The sequence below is a fragment of the Fusarium oxysporum genome, chromosome 13, assembly GCF_000149955.1.
Source record: "Fusarium oxysporum f. sp. lycopersici 4287 chromosome 13, whole genome shotgun sequence".
Taxonomy (NCBI): Eukaryota; Fungi; Ascomycota; class Sordariomycetes; order Hypocreales; family Nectriaceae; genus Fusarium; species Fusarium oxysporum.
Window position 1 is genome coordinate 1,021,514 of NC_030998.1, and position 20,298 is coordinate 1,041,811.

Genomic DNA, 20,298 nt, shown 5'->3' on the forward strand with positions numbered 1-20,298 from the left:
CAACAATCTGGTGGGAAGTTGTTAAGATCTCACAACTGAATTGGAGGTTCTAGTTGTCGCGTCTGTGACCATGAAGCTCTTGATTCAGGCTTGGTGTTGTCTAGGGAAAATGGACATGTGCATTCACGTGCCAATAAACTGGCTTGGAGGAACTACGACATATGTCTATGCATTGAGAAAGCCTTCCTTCTCAATTCCTTTACTGCACAGCTGCTTCTAACTGAATTTATCTCATTATCTCAGTGTTCTTCCGAAAGTGTGTGCAGGGTAGTCCTCACGAGGTCTTCTCAATACTGCCCAAACTGATATGCCCGGATTTACAGGGTGAAACAATGATATGATACCTTCTCACCTTCTGCATATAGAATACCTAAGAAAACTCCAAATAGATGCCTGCCCCGAGATCGTACGTTGGAAACCCTCATGTGAACTGCAAAAATTTCCCACCGCCCGCAATATCTCCCACAAATGCGGAGGATGCGGGATGTAAAACCTCGCTTGCCCGCGGTCTCTCTTGTCCCAAAGGACCGATAAGCTCGTCAGGAGAAGTCTGCAGAAAAAAAAGGGGGGGGTTCAACTCTGTGGAGGAGGAGTGGCTCTGGGGGAGGCAACAGCTACTCGGCGAAATACCTACACACCCCATGAAGGGGACTGGACTGGGGAAGAAAAAAGAGGACGATGAGGCGGATACGCGACCTGTGGGTAAGACCGAGAGAGAGACCCGGGGGAGCGTTTATCCTGTGTGGGATGGGGAGGGTTGCGTGCGTGCTGGCAGGTTATCCCCGGATGGAGATTGAGGGGATTAGCAACACGGAGAGATTCGAGTAGTTGGATTGGTGAGACGTGGGAGGTGTTTTGAGATGAGAGATTTAGAGGTGAGGATCAGCACGACGTCAACAAACATAAGGTTCAATGGTCTAACATAGTAAAAGCCTCAAATATGTATATAAAATTTCTCAAGAAGAATCTGCTAGTCAACTGATACAGTTGGTCATTTGATCAAGTGCATATCGATCTCGTGCCTAGACTTCAATAGTTTTACCGCATGTGATATTAATCTCGGTTCATGTATATTGCATTTCAGCTCGTTTGTCACAGCAAAGAAACTATGGCTGTCTCCGAAACGAAGACTGCAAACGTCATCCGACAAGATAGTCAAGATCAGGCCTTTGTCGACTGTTATTGTCAAAACATTCCGACATCCTCCATATTCTAGACCCCGTTCCAAGGTGACGGACTTCTCCATGTCATCCATCACCCACGATCTCTACCTTTTTTTCCCTCTCCGCGATTAATTGCCGTGCAGGTGCATGTTGCGCGGGCTCCGCACTCCGTTAACTTTACTCTGTTCCTTGGCTTGGATGGAACGGCTCAAACGTTCGGGTCCGAATAGCATCCACTAATTATAAGTGGGAATACGCATCGAGTATCGCCGAGTGCCTCTTTTCTTCGGCCCGTGTGGATACGGTATCGTGTTCCGCCGTTGCAGAGCCGCATTAGCATGGGTGATTTTTATGATGCCATGGGTCCAGGGGTAAAGGAGGCTCTGCGGGAATGGAAACAAGGCACGGAGGTTCGAGAACGATTCTTTGTGCGATGCAGAGTCTGTGTAAGTTGGCGCGTGGCGATTAATTCGACGACGGTTGGTGATGCGATTCAGATGCACAAATCACGACAATTGAATGCATGTTTCTCTACCTGCCATGTTGGGTTGTTTTGTCGCAGATAATAATGCTTGCTCGGTGTTATCTCGCATCATCGCATGCCCTGTCCTGATCTTCTGTCTTGTTCCAATTGAGTTTCCAAGGCTTATCGCTGGACCCAAAAATGACCGAGCACAGCGACGTCGTTATCCAATCCATGAACTCTGTTTTGGCAATGGAGCTTCTATAGCTGAGCATGCTCCGCTCAATTCGGCCAGTCTCTAACGTGCGTGGATAAGACTCGAGACATTTGGCCGAGTTTAGACCATTGAGTACCTTTACGAGAGACAACAAAATAAACCTCACGAGAAAGTGGGAAATAAACCGGCGATTTGGCGTTGCCGGAAATACCGTTAAAAGATCAGATCAGATGCGGTATCTGACGGGAGACGAATGCCGTGATAATAACATCACGTTTTTGGCCACAATCAGAATCAGGAATTCGAGAGGAAAAAACACCAGAATCTAGCATTCGGAAATAAAAATCTGCGCGAGCCCGACGTTTCAATCATCAGTCGGTCCGACCGATTCGGCGACTCTCGGTGTCATATCATGTGAATGGGGCTCTGCTCAGCGGACAAGGCGAGCACCGAAAATATGTGGAAGCTGACTAGCTGTGTCGGGGCGAGAAGGGAGATTGCAATTCAGCGATAGATGTGTAGTAAATTAGTTACTGACAATGCAATACTCTGACCGTTTCTACAGTCTGTCCTTCAGCTCAATATCTTCATCCTCAAAGACCTGCGTATTCCCGTCGACGCAGCCTCTGCCGAAGATCTTCGCGCCAAGAGATGCCACCAGAAGACCAATGGAAGCAAAAACTGGGTTCTTGGAACAAAAATATGGATCAAAGTGGTTCCATTATTCATCTCACAGGGTCCAAGTGCGTCATCAATGCCGAAGGCGCCGGTAGTAGAAAGGGCCAGGGAGGAAAAAAAATTGTCAATGTCACCCCACGTACGTTCGTTCTCCAATCGATCCACCGTTTTCTGAACGGAGATGAATCTGGATTAAGGGCGACTAGGGGACCTCCGTTAGACCAATCAGCCCACGGGGCGTGCTGTTGTACCCTCCTGGGCGTAGCGTTTGCCGATGAAAGCGTGATGAGATGCCCAGCACAGGAATGCTTACCTCACACAGTTCGACTCTTTTCTCATGACGTGACTCTACGGGCCTTCTATTCACAGCTGCTCCGCTTCTCTCCAAGTCTTGGTCCCTCGAGTCCACAAACCTTAGCTTAGTTCTTGCTCACCCACGTCAGTCTCCGCAAGTCGTTTGCCTGAGCCCCCCGGGGTTTGAGTTTTCGCTCAAAGCATGACCATCAGAGGTCATGAGATGGACCCATTGGCATGGTCTTGGTCTCTCGGTGCCCGCGATGGCCCTCGACGATCATCTCCACAATAAAGACAGTCAAAATGGCACCTCTTCGCTGCTTCAATCTCTGTTCTGGCTCATCACAGCATTCGTGTACAACCCTTTCACAACATCAATCACACACATACAACATTCAATTGACCAATTGGTCTAATCAACACTTTCAATATGAAGTTCTTTGGTAGTAAACGCCATGAACATGCTGGCGAGGGTCAGCATCTCGAGAGGAAGCCTTCTCCCGATACCGATGGTCGCATCACCTTCCGGGCCTGCTTCATGGGCCTGGTCGCATCTGTAAGTTCTCAACACCACAACAAGCTATCGCAATGGAATTAAACTAATTAAATCTTAGATGGGAGGCATGATCTTTGGATACTCTTCAGGTCAAGTTTCTGGTTATTTCATGATGAAGGATTACGGCGAGCGATTCGGTGTTCCCAACGGCGATGGTACATACAACTTCAGCGCCGCACGACAAGGAACTATCACCGGTCTTCTTTCCATTGGTTGCTTGTTCGGATCTCTCGTTGCTGGCAACCTTTGCGATTCAATTGGCCGCCGCAAGACTATCTCCATCTCTGCTCTCTGGACCTGCGTCGGCACCATCATCGAGGTCGCCTCTCAACACGCCTGGTACCAACACGCGATCGGTCGACTTGTAACAGGTCTTGGTGTCGGCGCTCTGTCTGTCGCTGTCCCCATGTACCAGAGTGAGAGTGCTCCCGCCATCATTCGAGGTCTCATCGTCTCCTGCTATCAGCTCTTTGTCACCCTTGGTATCTGGTGCGCCGAGATGGTTAACTGGGGTACCAACCACTACGATGGTAGCGCTTCTTGGAGAATCCCCAACGCCCTCAACTTCCTCTGGGCTCTCCTTCTCGGTGTTGGCATCCTCCTCCTTCCTGAGTCTCCTCGATTCGCCTACCGAAAGGGTAAGGTTGAGGAAGCCCGAAAGACCATTGCCAACCTTGCTGGTCTCGACATCAACTCCCCCAGTGTCAACCGACAGATCGACGATATCCGCGAGAAGCTTGAGGAGGAACAGGCTCTTCCCGAGACACGCCTTGTCGAGATCTTCACTGGTCCCCGTATGGCCTACCGTACCATTCTCGGTATCACTCTCCAGGCCGGTCAGCAGCTCACTGGTATCAACTTCTTCTTCGTAAGTAAACTCAATGGCATCACATCGCAACAATTGACTAACAATCACAGTACTTCGGAACCACTGTCTTCGCCTCTACTGGCCTCAAGGACAGCTACGTCACTCAGCTCATTCTCGGCTCAGTTAACTGCGCTTGCACATTCGGCGGTCTCTATGTTGTCCAGAAGTGCGGTCGCAGAAAGTCCCTGATGATCGGTGCCGCCTGGATGATGATGTGCTTCTTCATCTACGCCTTTGTTGGACATTTCGCTCTTGACCGACAGGACCCTCTCTCCACTCCCGCTGCTGGTGCCGTCCTTGTTACCTTCTCTTGCTTGGCTATCGCTGCCTTTGCTACCACCTGGGGTCCTCTTGTCTGGGCTGTCGTCGCTGAGATGTACCCTTCCCAGTACCGCAGTCGATGCATGGCCATCGCCACTGCTACCAACTGGCTCTTCAACTTCCTCATCGGTTTCTTGTAAGTCGCCTCGTAATTGCACTTTCAATCGAGCACTCACTAACATTTCCCAGCACTCGATTCATCACTGATGCCATTGACTACTTCTACGGTCTCGTCTACGCCGGATGTTGTGCTGCCCTCGTCGCAATTGTCTTCTTCTTCGTCATCGAGTCCAAGGACCGAACTCTCGAGGAGATCGACACCATGTACGTCCAGCACGTCAACCCCATCACTTCTTCCAAGTGGGTTGGCGAGCCCCACGGCACCAAGCACGCCCGAGAGGGTGTCACCGACGAAGAGGCTTCTTCGTAAACAACCATCACCAACCATCACATCACGTCACGCACGACTCACAACTCACATCATTCACGTACACACATCACTATAGAAGTTACGGACTCGGACACGCTATAGACATGCAGCCGGACTGCCCGGCGAGTAACGATTGGAACGGACGTTGCATTTTAAAATTGTTTTCGCGCAGGGGTGCGAGGAAGTACATAACCCAAAAGAGCATATTATATCCTTGTATTTAGTAGCATATTCTGCATAATATCATTTTCGCTACGTTCTCAAACATTGATCAGATAAGATAACCTTTGTGACATGTCATTCTCTACTGCTTCACATGCTCAGGTCTCAATGAGCTAAGTACCAATGCAGCTGCACCATGAAGGCGCGTCAGTTCAGATCTTGGCATTCTTATTAGTCGCATCACGTTTGCTACAGCATTCACTGTACTGCTACCAAGCCGGAGTAAATTGCCCATAAATACTCGGGTTGTGGCTGGCTGAATTGATCGGTCCATCCAAACAGACGGAGAATACGAATGAAGCTTGGCTGGTGCAGGTTAGCGTGGGCGTTTGGGCGCCCTCTTTTGGCCAGCTGATTGCTCTCTTCGGTCTAGATCTCGCCAAGCTGAGATGTGAATCGCGAAAGACATACACTATTTGATGTAGACCATTTTTTATGCATGAAACTATTTAAAAAGGCCCAGCTGGAACTCCATGGCATAAAAGCAACAGACAATTGGTCGAATGCTTGTTCGAATAGATAAAGAGACCATTCCCTTCATAGCACAAACAGACTCTTCTCAATCTTACACTGCTCTTATTCTAACTTGGACCCCGAATCTTCTCGCGACAACACGACCTCACTGCAATCCTTCAATACGTTAAACATGGCTTTTCCGGGGCCCGGCCGCGCTGCTGCCTGGACGCTTTCGCTTCCTACGTCTAGCAAGCCCATTGAATCTGCCATCCTCCCAGATGATGGAAGCAAGGGTAGCTCAGAGTCCATCATTGGAGAGGACTTGCGTCAGTTGGTAGACCCTCATGATTTCCAAGAAGGAGGAAAATATCGCTGTATGTTGTCATTAATGAGAAGGCTTTGATGAGATACTGATCGAAGATTTGCAGCAATTGTGAAGATTCAGTCCCGGTTTCAAGACAGAGGGGATCAAACTTGGATGATGGGGACCGGATGGCTCATTCGTCCAGACCTCCTCGTTACCGCCGGTCATGTTGTCCACGACTGGGGACGCAAGCTTGGCCCAGCTGATCAGATCAAGTGCTACATTGGTTATAATGGCAAACAATCTGTCGGGTCACCTCAGGTTCAGGCGCGATACGGCGCCAAAGTTGTGACTCCTGTTGAATGGATTGAGGGATCGAGCAACCGTGCGAAGGACGTTGCTTTTATTCAGCTTGATCGACCTTTCACGGGCAACTTGCGCATCTTTAGCTACGTGAAGACCCCAGAGGCGGGCGATGGCACATACCTTGGTGTCGTCGGATATCCAGGCGATCAAACCTTGGAGGATGAACAAGGAGCTCAGATGTACGAGGAGTTTGCCAGGAGCGACTATAACATTGGAGAGAGTCCTCACCACATGGTCGAGTATTCTATCTCAACTTTCGCAGGTGCGGTTGTTCCACAACTGGCAATTCTCGAATCAATGCTGACAGTTTATCAGGACAATCTGGCGCCCCAGTCTTACGCAACTCTAATGGACGACTCCATGCAATTGGAACTCATAGCTATGGTGGCGGTGGCTTTGACAGTAACTCAGGCACTACGATTGGAAACGCTAATGGTAACAATTATGACGATTTGATCAGTTTGTTTGACAAGAGGACGATTTTCGGCGACATTGGCAAGGTCCAAATAGTTCAAACTCAAGACCGAACAGTGAGTAGCTGTACCTTCATTTATGACGTCTCTGATTCCTGCCAGACAAGCATCAATGAGCCTTACGGTCTCAACAGAGGCTACCACGGCAGAGCGTTTGAAACCCCAAGATTCGACGAGGAAAACTTCTTCGACACCCTGAAAAGTGTAGCCCATGTGGGAAGAGATGCCTTCCCCGTTGCTTCTCCTTTCCTCGGCCCCATCGGTGGTCATCTTAGTGCAGTAGCCGGAACTCTGCTTGGGTCACTCACAGAGAGCACGCTTTCTCATAGCACTGACATCGTAGCACATGGTCCCGCTGAACGTGCGGTACTCGCTGAAGCTGCTTTGCAGGCAGTGCTTGCTTCTGAGCACGACGAGTATGTGACAGAGGTGATCAGCAAGATGGGGCAATTTTGGAAAGCTGGTGCGCCAAAGGCTGACACTCTTGCTCCTGCTATCACTCCCATCTTAGCTCAATGCAGCGTGGAGCTTTCAAACAAAGTTGTTCCAGAGACCGAAGACTCCAGGGGACCATATTTCCGCGATCGTCGTCGCCTGGAGGTCGACATCATAGAGAGTGCTGCGATGAACGGAGGAGCTGCCTTTATTCAAGGTTTACTGGGTCCAACTCGGCAACTTGAGGGAGGAAGAGACGTTGCCGAATGGCTTGGCCCTATGCTCATTACTGCGGTCTCTGAGTCCAAGCCTCTTACGTCCAAGCCCGCCTCTGCGGCTCTCTCAGGCCTGGGGAGACTTGACCGGGAGGAGCTCTCCATCGAGTCATCTACCTCTAGCACAAACGAGGATGCAACCAGGATCTTGATCAAGCGTGCTGTCTTAGCAGATGCGGCTCTTCAAGCCGTAATGTCCCTCGATCGCGAAAGGCTAGAACGGTTCAGACTTGCCGACGGAGATGGCGACGAAATAAGCATATTCGATTTCATGAAGGATAAGGTTCAAATACTTGAACCAATTGCACTTGAGGTTGCGAAGCGGACAGCCATCAAGTTTGGCCCTCGTCTCATCAGTACTGCCAGTTGGAAAAGCCCAGGCCCTGACACTGAAGTCCTCCCTGCTACGCAGCGCATGAAGAAGCCTTCGATGATGGATTATCTCAACCGTTAAGTTGCCACCACAGGGCGACCCGTTTTGAATAACGTTTGTGCCGCTGCGGATGGGCTGACTGACTTTACTGATCTGACTCGATCGTCAGGTGGTTCACGTGGAGTCCGACTAATCAATGAGATGTGATGCGGGACAGTAGGAGCAGTCACATACCCTCGGCAGGATATACATCATCACTGTAACTTAAATTCTAATGCACGATGATCTGAAGCCGTTATGAGCGTTAACCGAGGTATTGATGTCATTCCTGAAGATTAACTTTTATCAACTCAAACAATTATTGGCCAGTTAACGCACTCACCCTTCCAGGGCTGACGATCTCTGAACCTTTCACTGCGAAACCAATTCAGCTAAGAAGACCTGAGTAGCGTAGCAAACTTGACAATGTGACTATGATTCATGACGCTGGCGTCAGATCTCAAGATCTTTGTCCAATCAAACTGAATTCACGGCGTCTCCCGAAGAGATCGACATCGGAGACATTATCTAGTGAAGCTTAAAATCTTCCTGACAACGTGGTTTAAGGTTGAGGTTTACGAGATATTCGCACTGGCTAAGTCGTTACTAAATAGGTAACTCCGCAGGTGGGAAGAACTAGTGCTTACTTCGACATCGTACCACTTTCGAACTCCGTACTCGTAGGATAAACGGTTCCGAAGAAAGAAAGCCCGTGAGGGGTTTGCGGAGTGATGGAATTGCTCAATTTGGGGTACCGCTATCCCCCAAAGAGAACAATCCCGTTTTGGAAACGGTTATCAGTCGGTCGGCTGCCGGCTTTTGGTCCTAGCTGAAAATCCGAAAGCATACTGACTAATAATACTTGAGTCCAGAGACTTTGAAGTATCCAGGGACTCACGAAAAGTCGTTGCCGTTCATCATTCTCACGCGATATTCATGTGCGTGGCTGTTGGTTTTCAACCTCTTTTCGAACAACACAGCAAGAAGTGATCTGATATCGAATGTCGAGTGTCGTCATTTTCAACCCGCGAGGAGTGACTAAGGCAATGATCTACCAAGACCCTTGAAGAGACCAGAGTCTAGAATGAAGGATCTATCACATGTTGACCAAGAAGTAAGCGCTATTACGACGACTCATCCAACAGCTCTTGTATAAAGGCAGCATGAAGTCAAAAGTGCAATGCCAAGAACCGATATCGAATCCAGCGTCTTTATGTGTAGCACCATCATGGCTGAACAAACTGACGAAAACAACAAATACTGCTACGGAATGCACCTTTCCACCTGGAAGCAGGCGCGTGGAATATGAAGATCTAGATCCCGCCCAAAAAGAACTCGAACATATCTTGGCGACCATGAAACGTGACTCAACGGGCATGGGCATAAGCCATCTTGGCCGAGACGGAATCTATCGATCCCTCACCGCTGATCGCGACGTTGTTGATGCCGTTCCTTTCCCGCCACCTCTAGTCAAAGCAATACTTGATCGCTTCCCATACAACGAGGAAGCCGTAAAGGGATTCCGCGGGGTTAATGGGACAAACACGCCGAAAGAACAATGGTACAAGCCTTTGCCAGGCATTTTACCTCCACCGCTTGAGGAAGAACATCGTGAGGAAGCGAGAGAGGGGCAAGACGACTATAGAAATTGGTATGAGGAGAGGAGGAAAAAGATTGAGGCAGGCATTTTTGTGAGAAGAGCGGCTTGTTTGATGTCGGATCATGACCTCGGTCCAGAGGCAATGACCACAAAATAAGGGAGACATCCGAAATTGGTTGGCCGATGTAGTAAGAGAGCTAAGTTCTGCGTGGTGATAACAATCTCCCAGCCGCATCAAGTCTGGATCACAGATCTAAAAAGCACACGTCAGGCAGCAGACCAATTACTCAAATCGCTCTAGGTAAATTGATGATGGGCTTAGAAGAGCTTGTGATGACTTTGGAAAGTTCAGGATAAGAGTTGTAAGATTTAGGATGAAGACTTTGAAGTTGGGTGTTCAAAACGCCCCGTGTGCCACATGCACAACCTTCAGCATCGAGATTGATAGACGCCTTAACTTGTAGGTACAGACTTGCCGCTTGAATACTGAGGTTGATGGAGATAGGGTCCATCGGGTTAGCAATTAGCAGCGCCTTCAACCGAAGGATCAACTCGGCGGGGACGCAGAAGGCACCAAGAGGGATGAAAGATATTGTCTAATGGGTGTCGGACCTATTGGAGACGTAGAAGTTGGCTATATCGAGGCTGCCGCCTTCGATACTTGTATGTTGGAGAACTTTGGGGGGGAGGTATTAGCAACCTGGGTGGTGCTGCCGAACCGGCTTTTCCTCCGGATCACGTTTGTATCTAAACTCCCTTATTCTGCCTCCAAAGTACTTCTCGATTTGAGCGAGGTTGCTGTGGATAAGGCACCCCTCTGAGAGAATCGTACTTGAACCCGCAAGGGCCAGCGAGGGCTCCGACTTGAAGTTGAAGCTGGGAAGAGTCATCCTGGTACCCTTTATTCTGACCGTCGTCCCTGCGGTTAGCAAATACCAGCTGGCAGGTAATGGCTGAGATGTCGACATAGAGATACTTGATGCGGCCCCGAATGGGTGGTAGGTCAACGACAAGTCTCCGCTTCACGTCTTTGGCGTGATCTTACGGTACCAGGAGTTGGTACGCGCGCACCTTCTTTTGAAGGATGCGCAAAGGGCCATAGGTCTCTCATTCCCCTTGGGAGATTGATTTCCAAATGCGTCGAAACCAAGATCCCTTGTTATCCACGGTCACTTGGTCTCCTTCCGAATGCCCAACTTCTTGCCGTCGTATGTGGCCATGATAGCTTGCTCGTTTGCGAAGCCTGGCATACACTGAACGTCTCTGGCTCGATGGAAAGTGTTGAGGATGGTGCTTTGACTAGCAGGTGGCAAATCCTTGACAGGGATGTCAAAACCGTCAAACGGCTGTCGGCTGTCGGCTCACCGTGGACGTCTGAAACTGTCGCACGCATGCTCGAGAAAGTATCCTCCCTTCGATGGGCGGATAGAGAACGATCTCGGGTTCCAGACCTGAAACGACATTCGAATAGGTTAATATCAAAGTAGGGCCCGTTTGGCCCCTCTCGGACTAGGTTGGACCTGGCTCGTGGTGCATAGAAGATGGGTTGATCCCTTGGTCGTATGTATTTCGTATCATCTTCCACATCAATGTCGCTACGTCAAAAGCCTCGTCAAAATTACCTCTCTGTCGAAGCATTTCATCTAATGTTTCAAAGATATCAGGGATCGGTTCGTCGGCACCCTGATCCTCGTCAACAATTACAAGGGCTCGTGATTCCGCCGGAGCATCTAATTCCCTACTGGCAGGGATTCCACCTCCTCAATATGAGAAGCAGTCAAAATTGATTGTCCTATTGCAAAGCAACCCCCTTTCCAGAATGAAAGCAGTCTGGTCGAGTCCCTGGCGCTACGTATTCTGGGGAGGGAGTTATGTGGACTCTCATTACGTGATAGGGGTGCTCTTTGGGGGGTCTTTGTGACCATCGCGATGTATCGCTTGGGTGTCGAGTTGGGGCGTAGGATCAGCTTTCGAGTTGGTGTTGGGTTTCTCGGCGTTGCCACTTGCGAACTGGATCTTATGGGTGAGCCAGAAGCCCCGAGCGCGGAATCCTGGCAGGTCTTGGAGGATAGCGACGTTGGAGTTGAGCAGTGGCTCACCTTTCTGTAAAGTCCGACACGGCATTTCTTCTTGCACACAAAGTGCTACAGGCTTGGCTCTCATGCTGTTAACAGCAGCTGCATCGAGAGCTTCCTTTCGACCTCTTATCCGACCTCAAAGGTCGGCTCGTGGTTTATCAGGTATACCGTACATATCCGTTAAAGATAAAGTATGACCAGCGGGTTTACAGGTACCGCATTGACCTGATGAATGGTCCTCTTTCGTTATATTGCTCGGGAGTTATTTTACATGCACCAATCCCGTGAGACAAGCCGGGATACCTTGGTCAATTGATGGAAATGCTCGACCTGAGTGGTCCTCTAATAGGTCTCGTGCGAGGACATGGGGCAAATCTTCGTCCTGGTGCTCTTGTCGCCACTGTGTAGTCTTTGCCGTCTCGGGAATCTCAGTCGCTGCGAGGAACGCATCTGCCCCAGTGATATCGAATATCCCGTCGAGAAGGGCGTGGTATATTATCTGGCATGAGAGAGCATAGCATCCGTCAGTCGTGTATTCTCGTTGGGGCGTATCTTGCTTCTGTCTTTTGACCAGCGAGTCGGTCATTCCTTCTGGCCGCAGATGCTCGGTTCCTCCAGGCGAGTGTGTATACCCACTAACACAGGAAGCGAAAGACGCCGTTCCTTATTAGCAACCTCTCAGCTCAAACCGCATGCACAGAGGATTTTGACCGCCACAAGACACGACATGAAACAGATGATAGAGGTACTCGACGAGGGTCATGGAAAGGCTATCAGAGTGTTTACCTTCGTCACGTTATTCTTTCTTCCCCTGTGAGTCTTTTGCGTCAGAAATGAATGTGCCAACTGATCTGATGATGTGCAGCTCTTTTGTTACTAGTTTCTTTGGGATGAACACTACAAATGTCCGCGAGTTAGGCAGAGTTCAGAGGGTATTTTGGTCATCTGCAGTACCATTTACTCTGGCAGTATCTAGTCTCGCTCTCATTTTTGGATACAAGTGGGACAGGGTCACCGCATTATTCTTCAAGACATTCAAGATTCAAGATCCATCAAGGGTTTATGAAGAGCTGGAAAAAGGATCACTTTTCTCAGCTAGGTGATGAAAATACCAGAACTAGCCGCAGGTCTGGTTCTTCCTCGATATCGACTCTGGGCATATCAACGAAGTCTGGTCTCGAAACGAGAAAGGACGGAAGCCGTGGGAGAAAAGGGTTGACATTGCAAGCGCATCAGAGTCCTTCCAGGGATTGTCAGTAGTTTAGATTTGCTACATCAAAATTTTATCTATAAAGATATCAAGAACTTCTAATTCAAGGGCGAATGGTAAATCAATTGGTAGTGACCTCTTTCGAAAATGACACATTCTTGAACAAGTCACATTCACAACTATAACCTTTATCTCTGCCGCAAGTCACTCTGAATCTACTAGACTTGCTACTTCTCAATATCTGTACTCTTGATCAAATCAGGAAGTCTGATAGAGTCCGCTCGATAACGATAGAGCGTAATGACACGTTTGGTGGCGCCGACAGTACGTAGATGATTGTATCAACGACGTTTTTATTCGTTATACCCTCCTCAGAACCACGCAGCTTCTGCCATTCGGCACTGGTAGGCGATACATCCTCTATCAACCCAGGATAGACCGAAGTGACGCGTACGGATGTACCTTTCAGTTCCTCCACCAATCCCTGGGTGAAACCGTCCTGAGCAGCCTTTGCCGCTCTGAAGGGAAGGGAAGCGCCTGTGAGCCGTGCGTACTGAAGGCCAGACATGGAGACAATGTTGTGAATGTCTGCTCGAGGTCGTTGTCTCAACAACGGCAGAAGCTGTCGTGTCAAGATCATGGTGCCAGTGACTGCTGAATTCACGACCGATAGGATCTGATCATCGGTTTGCTTGTCGAAGCTGCCTTCAGTGAAATGGGCTCCATTGTTGACCAAGATATCGATATCAGGATGTGATTCGGCTATCTCCTTCGCGGCTTGAGCCACGGAAGTAGGGTCCGAAAGATCACAGACAATAGGGTATGCCGTTGCGCCGCTGTCCCTCTTAATTGTCTCACTGACTTCTTGCAATGCGCTTTGCGATCTTCCCAGCAATATCGGAGTAGCTCCCTGAGAAGCAGCGACAATGGCCAAAGCACGGCCAAGGCCACGGCCTGCACCCGAAATCACAATCTTCCTGCCCTCCATTGTTGGTTCGTCTCGAAGTTCTGTGGCTTTGGAGATTACGAGAAATGCTTCTGAGTACAGGAATTTGGAGAGAAAGATCAATATGAGTGTGAAACAGATTACAAATCAACGGTGAAACTATTTACAGTCCAAGGAGTAAATGCATGATCGTGACAAAGTTGAAGCTTGACCCGATGACAAATCAAGCTTGTAGTGGTGTTTGTTCCGCTATCGGCTCCGCCAAGGTACGCTTCGGGCTGATGATTTTGATCTGAGGCTTGCCTATACGATCGAACCAGATTATAACAATTGAGTATTGTCCCTTCTGATCGAGACACACCCTAAAATAAATTGAAATGAACTGAGATTGATTCAGATGGCATCTTACTCACCAGGCTACCTGTGTCTGGCTAACAAGAATCGCGGTATGGGCTGCCTGTTCCGTCATCTTGTCAATGGCCTCCATACAGGGTCTCCGTGAGGCTATGAGTCAGTTTGATGCCATAACAGCCTGCAACTTTAACATAAATGCGCGGCTTTAGACACAGGCCCCAGATTCGTTATCAATGTTGACTGGTCTCCATCCTGATGACTTATATGAACGTGGCCTGGGCATATTGCAGCGTGTCCGGAAACAGACATAATTTCCTGAGAGCATCCCCAACCAGCTACTTAATCCCATTTAATGAATTCTTTATCCTATAATCTGTGGTTCAGAGCTATACGCTCATTTATCTTGTCTCACTGAGTGATAGATTGCCTGTAAGCTTCGATAATTCTTGTTGGTGAGTGAGCATTTTAAGTGGGACTGAGTCAATTTCGCGGCGTGGCGAACAAAACAACAGTCCCGTCAGGCCAAGAACAATTCGTGCCTCTTCTCAATTCGCATCATCCGTCGCATATGTAGCAAGGAAAATATGAATGGATTTATGAGCACCAGTCGACTTTGCACGCGCCGCACGGGCTTCTTCGCGATCCCGCAATCGCGTCACACCACCGCGACCAACGTCCCCTCAGTCAGTATCAGCCTGCAAAAACACCGGACCAGCAGCCAATGCTGTAGCAAAAAGAACGCCTCACAACCATCGACGCCACCATCTATAACATCCCGCGACTTTTGGACCTTGAAGTCGGCTTGGAAGAGGGCTTCTGTCAACACTACGCGATGCCTCATCGGGTGTACAGTCGGCGATTTCGCGGCCATGTGGTTTCTCCAGGCCTATTATCCCGGGCTCAGTATGGGAATAGTGATGCCAATCTCAAGTTAGTAGCCAATCAACTTCAACAGAAGCAAAACTAACAAAGCAGTGGCCTCTGGTGTTTCGACGTCCATTCTTCTGGAGACGGTAATGCTACGCATCGGCCGTGATGGATTGACTTGGCTTACTGCGATGAGAACAGCGGTTGGCATGAGTCTGATCTCCATGTTGACCATGGAAGCAGCTGAAAATGCAGTGGATTACTATTTGACGGGTGGCCAAGTTGCTCTTGACGATCCGTCATTCTGGCTTGCTGCTCTGGTATCGATTGCAGCGGGTTTCCTGGCGCCGCTGCCGTACAATTACGCGAGGTTGCGTAAATACGGAAAAGCCTGCCACTGAAAAGCCCACGAGAAAGCATCTTGCGTCTGGTTTTAAGCTTGTATTATTATGTGCGTGTCTGATGAACTATAGATAGATATCAGATGGAATCTCTATTCTTTTATATCACAACTGGTAGCCCAGGCTTCGTTGAGTCTGTTAGCATTTTCGGTAATCTTTTTCCGGTCTCGCCAGGCCGGGTCGTGATGCCGTGACTGGTGCTTGCCAAGCTTTGTTATGACTCCAAAACCTCCCATTTTGACAGAAAAGTAAGAGATAACAGACATTTCGCTATTCTTCGATTAGGAAAGGCATTTGGCATGTGAGAACACTAGCGGCTCAAAACTGGTGCCGGCTGGTCAATTGAGTTTTCACAGGGCACAAAGATTGAGTGCCGACATCGTGGAGCAGCCTCAACAAATAAACCCATGCATTCATCTCTCAACCATCGGCTTCAGAAAACAAAGTACCGCTTATAAATATCACCCAATCTACCCCAGGACCCCATTATTTCCCTGCAGCCAAGAAATCTCCAGATAAACAACCCCAAGAGATCTAGCCAAGCCTGGCGTTTTATCTCTTGGAGTCTCGACCCTTTTCCGGCACGTAGCGCGACACGTGAACCATCGGAGCTTCATCAGTGTCCGAACCATTTTGCGTGATAGCTTTGCTGTGAGAGCAAATTCGCGGCGCAAAAAGTAGACTCCGGGAAGCTGTTTGTCTCTTATCTCATCTTGAGTTAGATCTGTGACGGAGAGATGCCGTTTCGTAGCGCCGATGAGATTTGTCCTCGGAGGTAGGGAGTAATGGTGGTGTCATTGAGAGGATGATCCAGGGCTGGATTAAGCATACTTTATGCGTAAAAATTACATGACTCGTAGCGCGGATCTGCAAATTTGGAGTTCATGCACAGCGGACAGTAATGATGGCAATGAGATTGAAGTCAGATTGATAACAGAGAAATCATACACAAAGGCTTTAACAATTACCGTTTTCTCGGGCTGAATGCGCGTATTGACATGCAATAATCGCTATGACCATCTCTTCATTCTTGACTGGATCTAGAGTCGCATCGGTCATCCCATCAAATCTAATGGTTCCCCCAGTCTCACTCACCATCTCCACAGCCATAACCCCATGCAGCACCAAATGAGACACTACACAGTTGTCATTAGCGTCACTCTCCCCTCCCAAATTAACCTTGAAAGTAACCTTTTCCTTCCTCCGGCCTCTACTTCTGTCTCCGGAGGCCATTTACCCCAGGTTTACCACCACTTCCCCAGGTTTATTCCCCGCCCCCCACGAAGATCACCGTCCAGAACCCATAAATATAGAGAGCCTGGACCTCTACGAAAATTTTCTTCTTCACGCCAAACTCACCAACACAACAGGAACAAGAACAATAATGGCTACCACTACTGACCAGAAGCGTGAGGCGCCCGAGTTTGCGCATGTCAATAGCATTCTTGAGGATGAGAAGCCTTCGCAGGTGGCGGAGCGAGATTGGACGGGTACTGCCAAGAAGACAGACCCTGAAGAGATCCGCCTTGTCAAGAAGCTTGATCTCTGGATCATGGTGAGTGATCTTCGCGCCAATGCTTGGCTGGGTCGCTGACATTTTACAGCCTTGTCTTTGTGTCATGTACTTCCTCAACTACGTCGATCGAAATGCCATCGCTCAAGCACGATTAAATAATTTGGAGGAGGATCTCAACATGACTGGTACCGAGTTCAACACGACTGTTTCGATGTACGTCGACGCGACTGTCAAGTTTTGGGAATAATGCTGATGTTTTTAGCTTGTTTGTCGGTTATGTTCTCATGCAGGTTCCCAGCAACATGTTGATCACCAAGGTCAAGCCTGGTATTTACATGAGTGCTTGGATGCTGGTTTGGGCTGCTGTCTCTGCTTGCACTGCTCTTGTCAAGAACTATGGCGGATTGGTCGCTTGCCGATTTTTCCTAGGTATCACTGAGGCTCCTTTCTACCCTGGTGCCACTTACATGCTCTCCATCTTCTACACCCGCAAAGGTCAGTTTCTCGCTCTCGAGAAGTGTGCAAGATACTAATGTGAACCAGAGGTTGCTGCTCGTATTGCTGTGCTCTACTGCGCTCAGATTCTCGCCACTGGTTTCTCTGGCCTCATTGCCGCTGGTATCTTTGCAGGTTTGGATGGAAAGGCCGGTCTTGCTGGTTGGCGATGGTGAGTTCCTCAGCCTCTCTCTTCAGAACCATCTAACAGCTATAGGCTCTTCATCATCGAAGGTGCCGCCACCGCCCTTGTCGCCATCATCGGTTTCTTCATGCTTCCCAACACTCCTCTCACCACCCGCTGGCTCAACGAACGCGAGAAGCAGCTTGCTCACGAGCGCATGGAGAAGGACAAGGCCTATGACTCTGAGGAGGGCGGTTCAGCCTGGGAGGGCTTGAAGCAGGCTTGCGCTGATAAGCGAACATGGCTTTTCTGCCTCATGCAGAACTTCCATCTTTCTGCATGCTCTTTCAACTCCTTCTTCCCTACGTGAGTGATTCTAGCTTGCTTTTCGTGTCCACGCTAACAGTGTCATAGTGTCATCAAGACTCTCGGCTTCAACACTACCATTACCCTCGTCATGACCTGCCCTCCCTTCATCTTCGCTGGTGCAGCTGGTATCCTCTTCGGTTGGAACTCTGGACGCATGCATGAGCGTACCTGGCACATCACCGCTGGACTATCTATTGCCGTTGCTGGTTTCGTTCTGGCTGCCTGCACTCTCAACACTGCTGCTCGCTATGTCGCCTGCTTTATCTTCCCCATGGGTGCCTATGCTGTCAACTCTGTCATCATCGGATGGGCGTCTTCTACTCTATCGCAGACCAAGGAGAAGAAGGCTGTTGTCTTGGCAATGACCAACGTCGGTGGACAGGTAAGATGCCCAGCTCTCTTGTTTCGGCACTCATACTGACATTGGCATAGATCGGTTATATCTATGGTGCTTACCTCTGGCCCAAGAGTGACTCTCCTCGATATGGAATTGGTTTCGGTGCCTCTGCTGGCTTTGCTCTGTGCTCAATTGCCTGCGCTTGGGCCATTCGCGTCCTCTTGATCCGCGAGAACCGCCGCATCCGCGCTTCCACCTCTGAGCAGGTCAACCTTTATGGATACTAAATGTGGAATGATAGATGAATAACGTAGCCTATATATCTCGGGGATTTCTGAATAGATGATGTTCCGAATACTTGGCCCTTGTTACCGTGAATGTCGACCCACGTGGAGTGGATTGAGGGGAGTGTTTCAGTTTGTCGCATGCAGGCTGAGCCGCAGATAGTTCTTATTCGTTGTAAGCATACAGACACTGTTGGCTCAGCCGAGAAATGTCTATTGGCTTAGGCAACATAGCCTCATTATCTTGGCTGACTGGGTAGCCCAGGTCTGCCCCGCACGGTTGCCTAACTTGGAGCATGTGATAAATACGCAACTTAGCTAGAGATAAGCCCGCCTTACTCTTTCAATCCTTAGGCTTCTATCCATCAACCAGAATGGCGACGCTACTTCGTCAAGATATCCTCTCCAAGGCCCCAATCCCCCAAGATGAAAGCCCTCTCTTTACCAAGCTTCCAGGAGAAGTCAGAGACAGTATCTTCTCTTATGTCCTCACGGATCACCCGGACCCAACACCAACCAAAAAGTTCAGAGAAAACACATGCTACACTCGCCCTTCCTATCTAGCAGCTCAATCAACCGATACCAGACTTCTTCGGACATGTCGCGCCATCTACCGCGAAACTTGGTTCAAGCCATTTCTCCTACGAGAGCACACAGAATGGGCTACAGGTGAAGATCGTGCTCCTCCACCTCACAAAGCTCCTCCACGCCTGGGCCTCATGCTCGCAAAGATCTCCAAATCTTTAGGTACAGACAATGTCGAGATCGAGAGACTGAGAGTCTTTGCTCAGATGTACAGACTCGAAGATAACGGTCTGCAAGACATCCTACGTACGCCCCATCTGGCTCCCCGCACCATGACGCTCACCATTCGTCACACTGATTGGTGGTATTGGGAGGATGACGAGCCCCTGCACTTTGAGGGAAACTGGATCAAGGGTGTTTGTCAAGTGCTGACTCCCAGTACGACTCAATTCTGCATTGAATTGGAGTCTCTCGAGCGGAAGAAGGATCAGGTCGACAAGATCGCCAAGCAGATGGTCGACGCATGGTTCTTCAAACGGCCCGATGGTGTTGTTCTCTACGCAGATACATCAAATGCCAACCGCAAAGTAAGTCGCTGGAGCGGTTCAAGCACTTGGCACGGTCAACGCTGGACTCGAGATGAAACGGAACCCAACAAACTCGACTACTATATCGTCTCCGTCACATTCCGTCCTCTGATCTCGATCGAGCGAAGCGGCGGCTCCGTAAGCGAAAAGGCAATCAAGGAAGCACAAGACCCTCATGCCCTGGATCGTCCCAAGCTCTTACTTCCGGACAACCAGGAGAGAATAGTGGCCGAGAACCCTTGTGAGTGGGTTAGTGATTCAGATGGTGAGAGCGATTCAGATGAAGCATATTGTACAATGTTTGATTAACCCGAGTACAGACGATGCAGCATTTGAGGGATTTCTGCAAGATTCGGACAATGATGAGTGTATGCGGAAATGGAGGAGATGTATGGCAATGGTCGATTCATGCAAGGTTGTTATCTCGGCCGCCTGGAGTAGTGTAAATTCAGTCCGTCAGTTAATTTATTTCATAAAATACACTTTGGTCAAATGGCAGCTGTCTATGTTCTTGTTCTCGTTAAATTTCTAATATGCCTCGCCTCGATTCAGGCTGCTTCAACCCATGCTCAGAAATCTCAAAAGTGCGGCTGAAATTCCAACCAACCACCAATCTCAAGCATTCGCAAAACCAGGCTGTGCATGTCTGCCTTACCCCGCTTCGTAATTATC

The 20,298-nt window shown here is 49.2% G+C and overlaps 10 protein-coding genes across 20 annotated transcripts; 7 read left to right on the forward strand and 3 right to left on the reverse strand.

Annotated features, from left to right (window-relative positions):
* Positions 1-2,426: 2,426 nt before the first annotated feature.
* Positions 2,427-5,270, forward strand: FOXG_12267 (MFS transporter, SP family, sugar:H+ symporter). Of its 8 annotated transcripts, XM_018392016.1 has the most exons (5): positions 2,519-2,660; positions 2,728-3,371; positions 3,430-4,239; positions 4,290-4,696; positions 4,750-5,270. In XM_018392016.1, the coding sequence occupies exons 2-5, from the start codon at positions 3,246-3,248 to the stop codon at positions 4,988-4,990; spliced, it is 1,584 nt and encodes a 527-aa protein (XP_018250795.1). In that variant the 5' UTR covers positions 2,519-2,660; positions 2,728-3,245; the 3' UTR covers positions 4,991-5,270. The 8 variants fall into 8 exon arrangements, with proteins under 8 accessions (XP_018250794.1, XP_018250796.1, XP_018250797.1 ...); XM_018392015.1 differs by having other exon boundaries at positions 2,427-3,371; XM_018392017.1 differs by having other exon boundaries at positions 2,427-4,239.
* A 201-nt stretch (positions 5,271-5,471) lies between these two features.
* FOXG_12268 (uncharacterized protein) lies at positions 5,472-8,309 on the forward strand. Of its 4 annotated transcripts, XM_018392024.1 has the most exons (4): positions 5,472-6,042; positions 6,097-6,600; positions 6,654-6,868; positions 6,914-8,309. In XM_018392024.1, exons 1-4 carry the CDS (start codon positions 5,859-5,861, stop codon positions 7,973-7,975), a joined length of 1,965 nt encoding a protein of 654 aa, XP_018250803.1. In that variant the 5' UTR covers positions 5,472-5,858; the 3' UTR covers positions 7,976-8,309. The 4 variants fall into 4 exon arrangements, with proteins under 4 accessions (XP_018250803.1, XP_018250805.1, XP_018250802.1 ...); XM_018392026.1 differs by having other exon boundaries at positions 5,546-6,600; positions 6,914-8,260; XM_018392023.1 differs by having other exon boundaries at positions 5,546-6,042; positions 6,654-8,260.
* A 787-nt stretch (positions 8,310-9,096) lies between these two features.
* On the forward strand, positions 9,097-9,690 carry FOXG_20704 (uncharacterized protein; the record flags this gene model as incomplete). Its single annotated transcript, XM_018401013.1, has 1 exon — positions 9,097-9,690. One exon carries the CDS (start codon positions 9,097-9,099, stop codon positions 9,688-9,690), a length of 594 nt encoding a protein of 197 aa, XP_018250806.1.
* Positions 9,691-10,132: 442 nt separating this feature from the next.
* On the forward strand, positions 10,133-10,956 carry FOXG_20705 (uncharacterized protein; the record flags this gene model as incomplete). The annotated part of the gene is made up of 1 exon (XM_018401014.1): positions 10,133-10,956. One exon carries the CDS (start codon positions 10,133-10,135, stop codon positions 10,352-10,354), a length of 222 nt encoding a protein of 73 aa, XP_018250807.1. The 3' UTR covers positions 10,355-10,956.
* A 461-nt stretch (positions 10,957-11,417) lies between these two features.
* FOXG_20706 (uncharacterized protein) lies at positions 11,418-11,657 on the reverse strand (the record flags this gene model as incomplete). Its single annotated transcript, XM_018401015.1, has 1 exon — positions 11,418-11,657. The coding sequence occupies one exon, from the start codon at positions 11,655-11,657 to the stop codon at positions 11,418-11,420; it is 240 nt and encodes a 79-aa protein (XP_018250808.1).
* Positions 11,658-13,043: 1,386 nt separating this feature from the next.
* Positions 13,044-13,809, reverse strand: FOXG_12269 (uncharacterized protein; the record flags this gene model as incomplete). Its single annotated transcript, XM_018392027.1, has 1 exon — positions 13,044-13,809. One exon carries the CDS (start codon positions 13,807-13,809, stop codon positions 13,075-13,077), a length of 735 nt encoding a protein of 244 aa, XP_018250809.1. The 3' UTR covers positions 13,044-13,074.
* A 181-nt stretch (positions 13,810-13,990) lies between these two features.
* FOXG_20707 (uncharacterized protein) lies at positions 13,991-14,236 on the reverse strand (the record flags this gene model as incomplete). Its single annotated transcript, XM_018401016.1, has 2 exons — positions 13,991-14,129; positions 14,181-14,236. The coding sequence occupies 2 exons, from the start codon at positions 14,234-14,236 to the stop codon at positions 13,991-13,993; spliced, it is 195 nt and encodes a 64-aa protein (XP_018250810.1).
* A 383-nt stretch (positions 14,237-14,619) lies between these two features.
* On the forward strand, positions 14,620-15,543 carry FOXG_12270 (uncharacterized protein). The gene is made up of 2 exons (XM_018392028.1): positions 14,620-15,051; positions 15,097-15,543. The coding sequence occupies exons 1-2, from the start codon at positions 14,706-14,708 to the stop codon at positions 15,387-15,389; spliced, it is 639 nt and encodes a 212-aa protein (XP_018250811.1). The 5' UTR covers positions 14,620-14,705; the 3' UTR covers positions 15,390-15,543.
* Positions 15,544-16,660: 1,117 nt separating this feature from the next.
* FOXG_12271 (uncharacterized protein) lies at positions 16,661-18,587 on the forward strand. The gene is made up of 7 exons (XM_018392029.1): positions 16,661-16,944; positions 16,994-17,118; positions 17,168-17,400; positions 17,449-17,572; positions 17,618-17,890; positions 17,939-18,275; positions 18,326-18,587. Exons 1-7 carry the CDS (start codon positions 16,774-16,776, stop codon positions 18,515-18,517), a joined length of 1,455 nt encoding a protein of 484 aa, XP_018250812.1. The 5' UTR covers positions 16,661-16,773; the 3' UTR covers positions 18,518-18,587.
* A 301-nt stretch (positions 18,588-18,888) lies between these two features.
* FOXG_12272 (uncharacterized protein) lies at positions 18,889-20,220 on the forward strand (the record flags this gene model as incomplete). Its single annotated transcript, XM_018392030.1, has 3 exons — positions 18,889-19,891; positions 19,947-20,068; positions 20,179-20,220. 3 exons carry the CDS (start codon positions 18,889-18,891, stop codon positions 20,218-20,220), a joined length of 1,167 nt encoding a protein of 388 aa, XP_018250813.1.
* Positions 20,221-20,298: the final 78 nt, after the last annotated feature.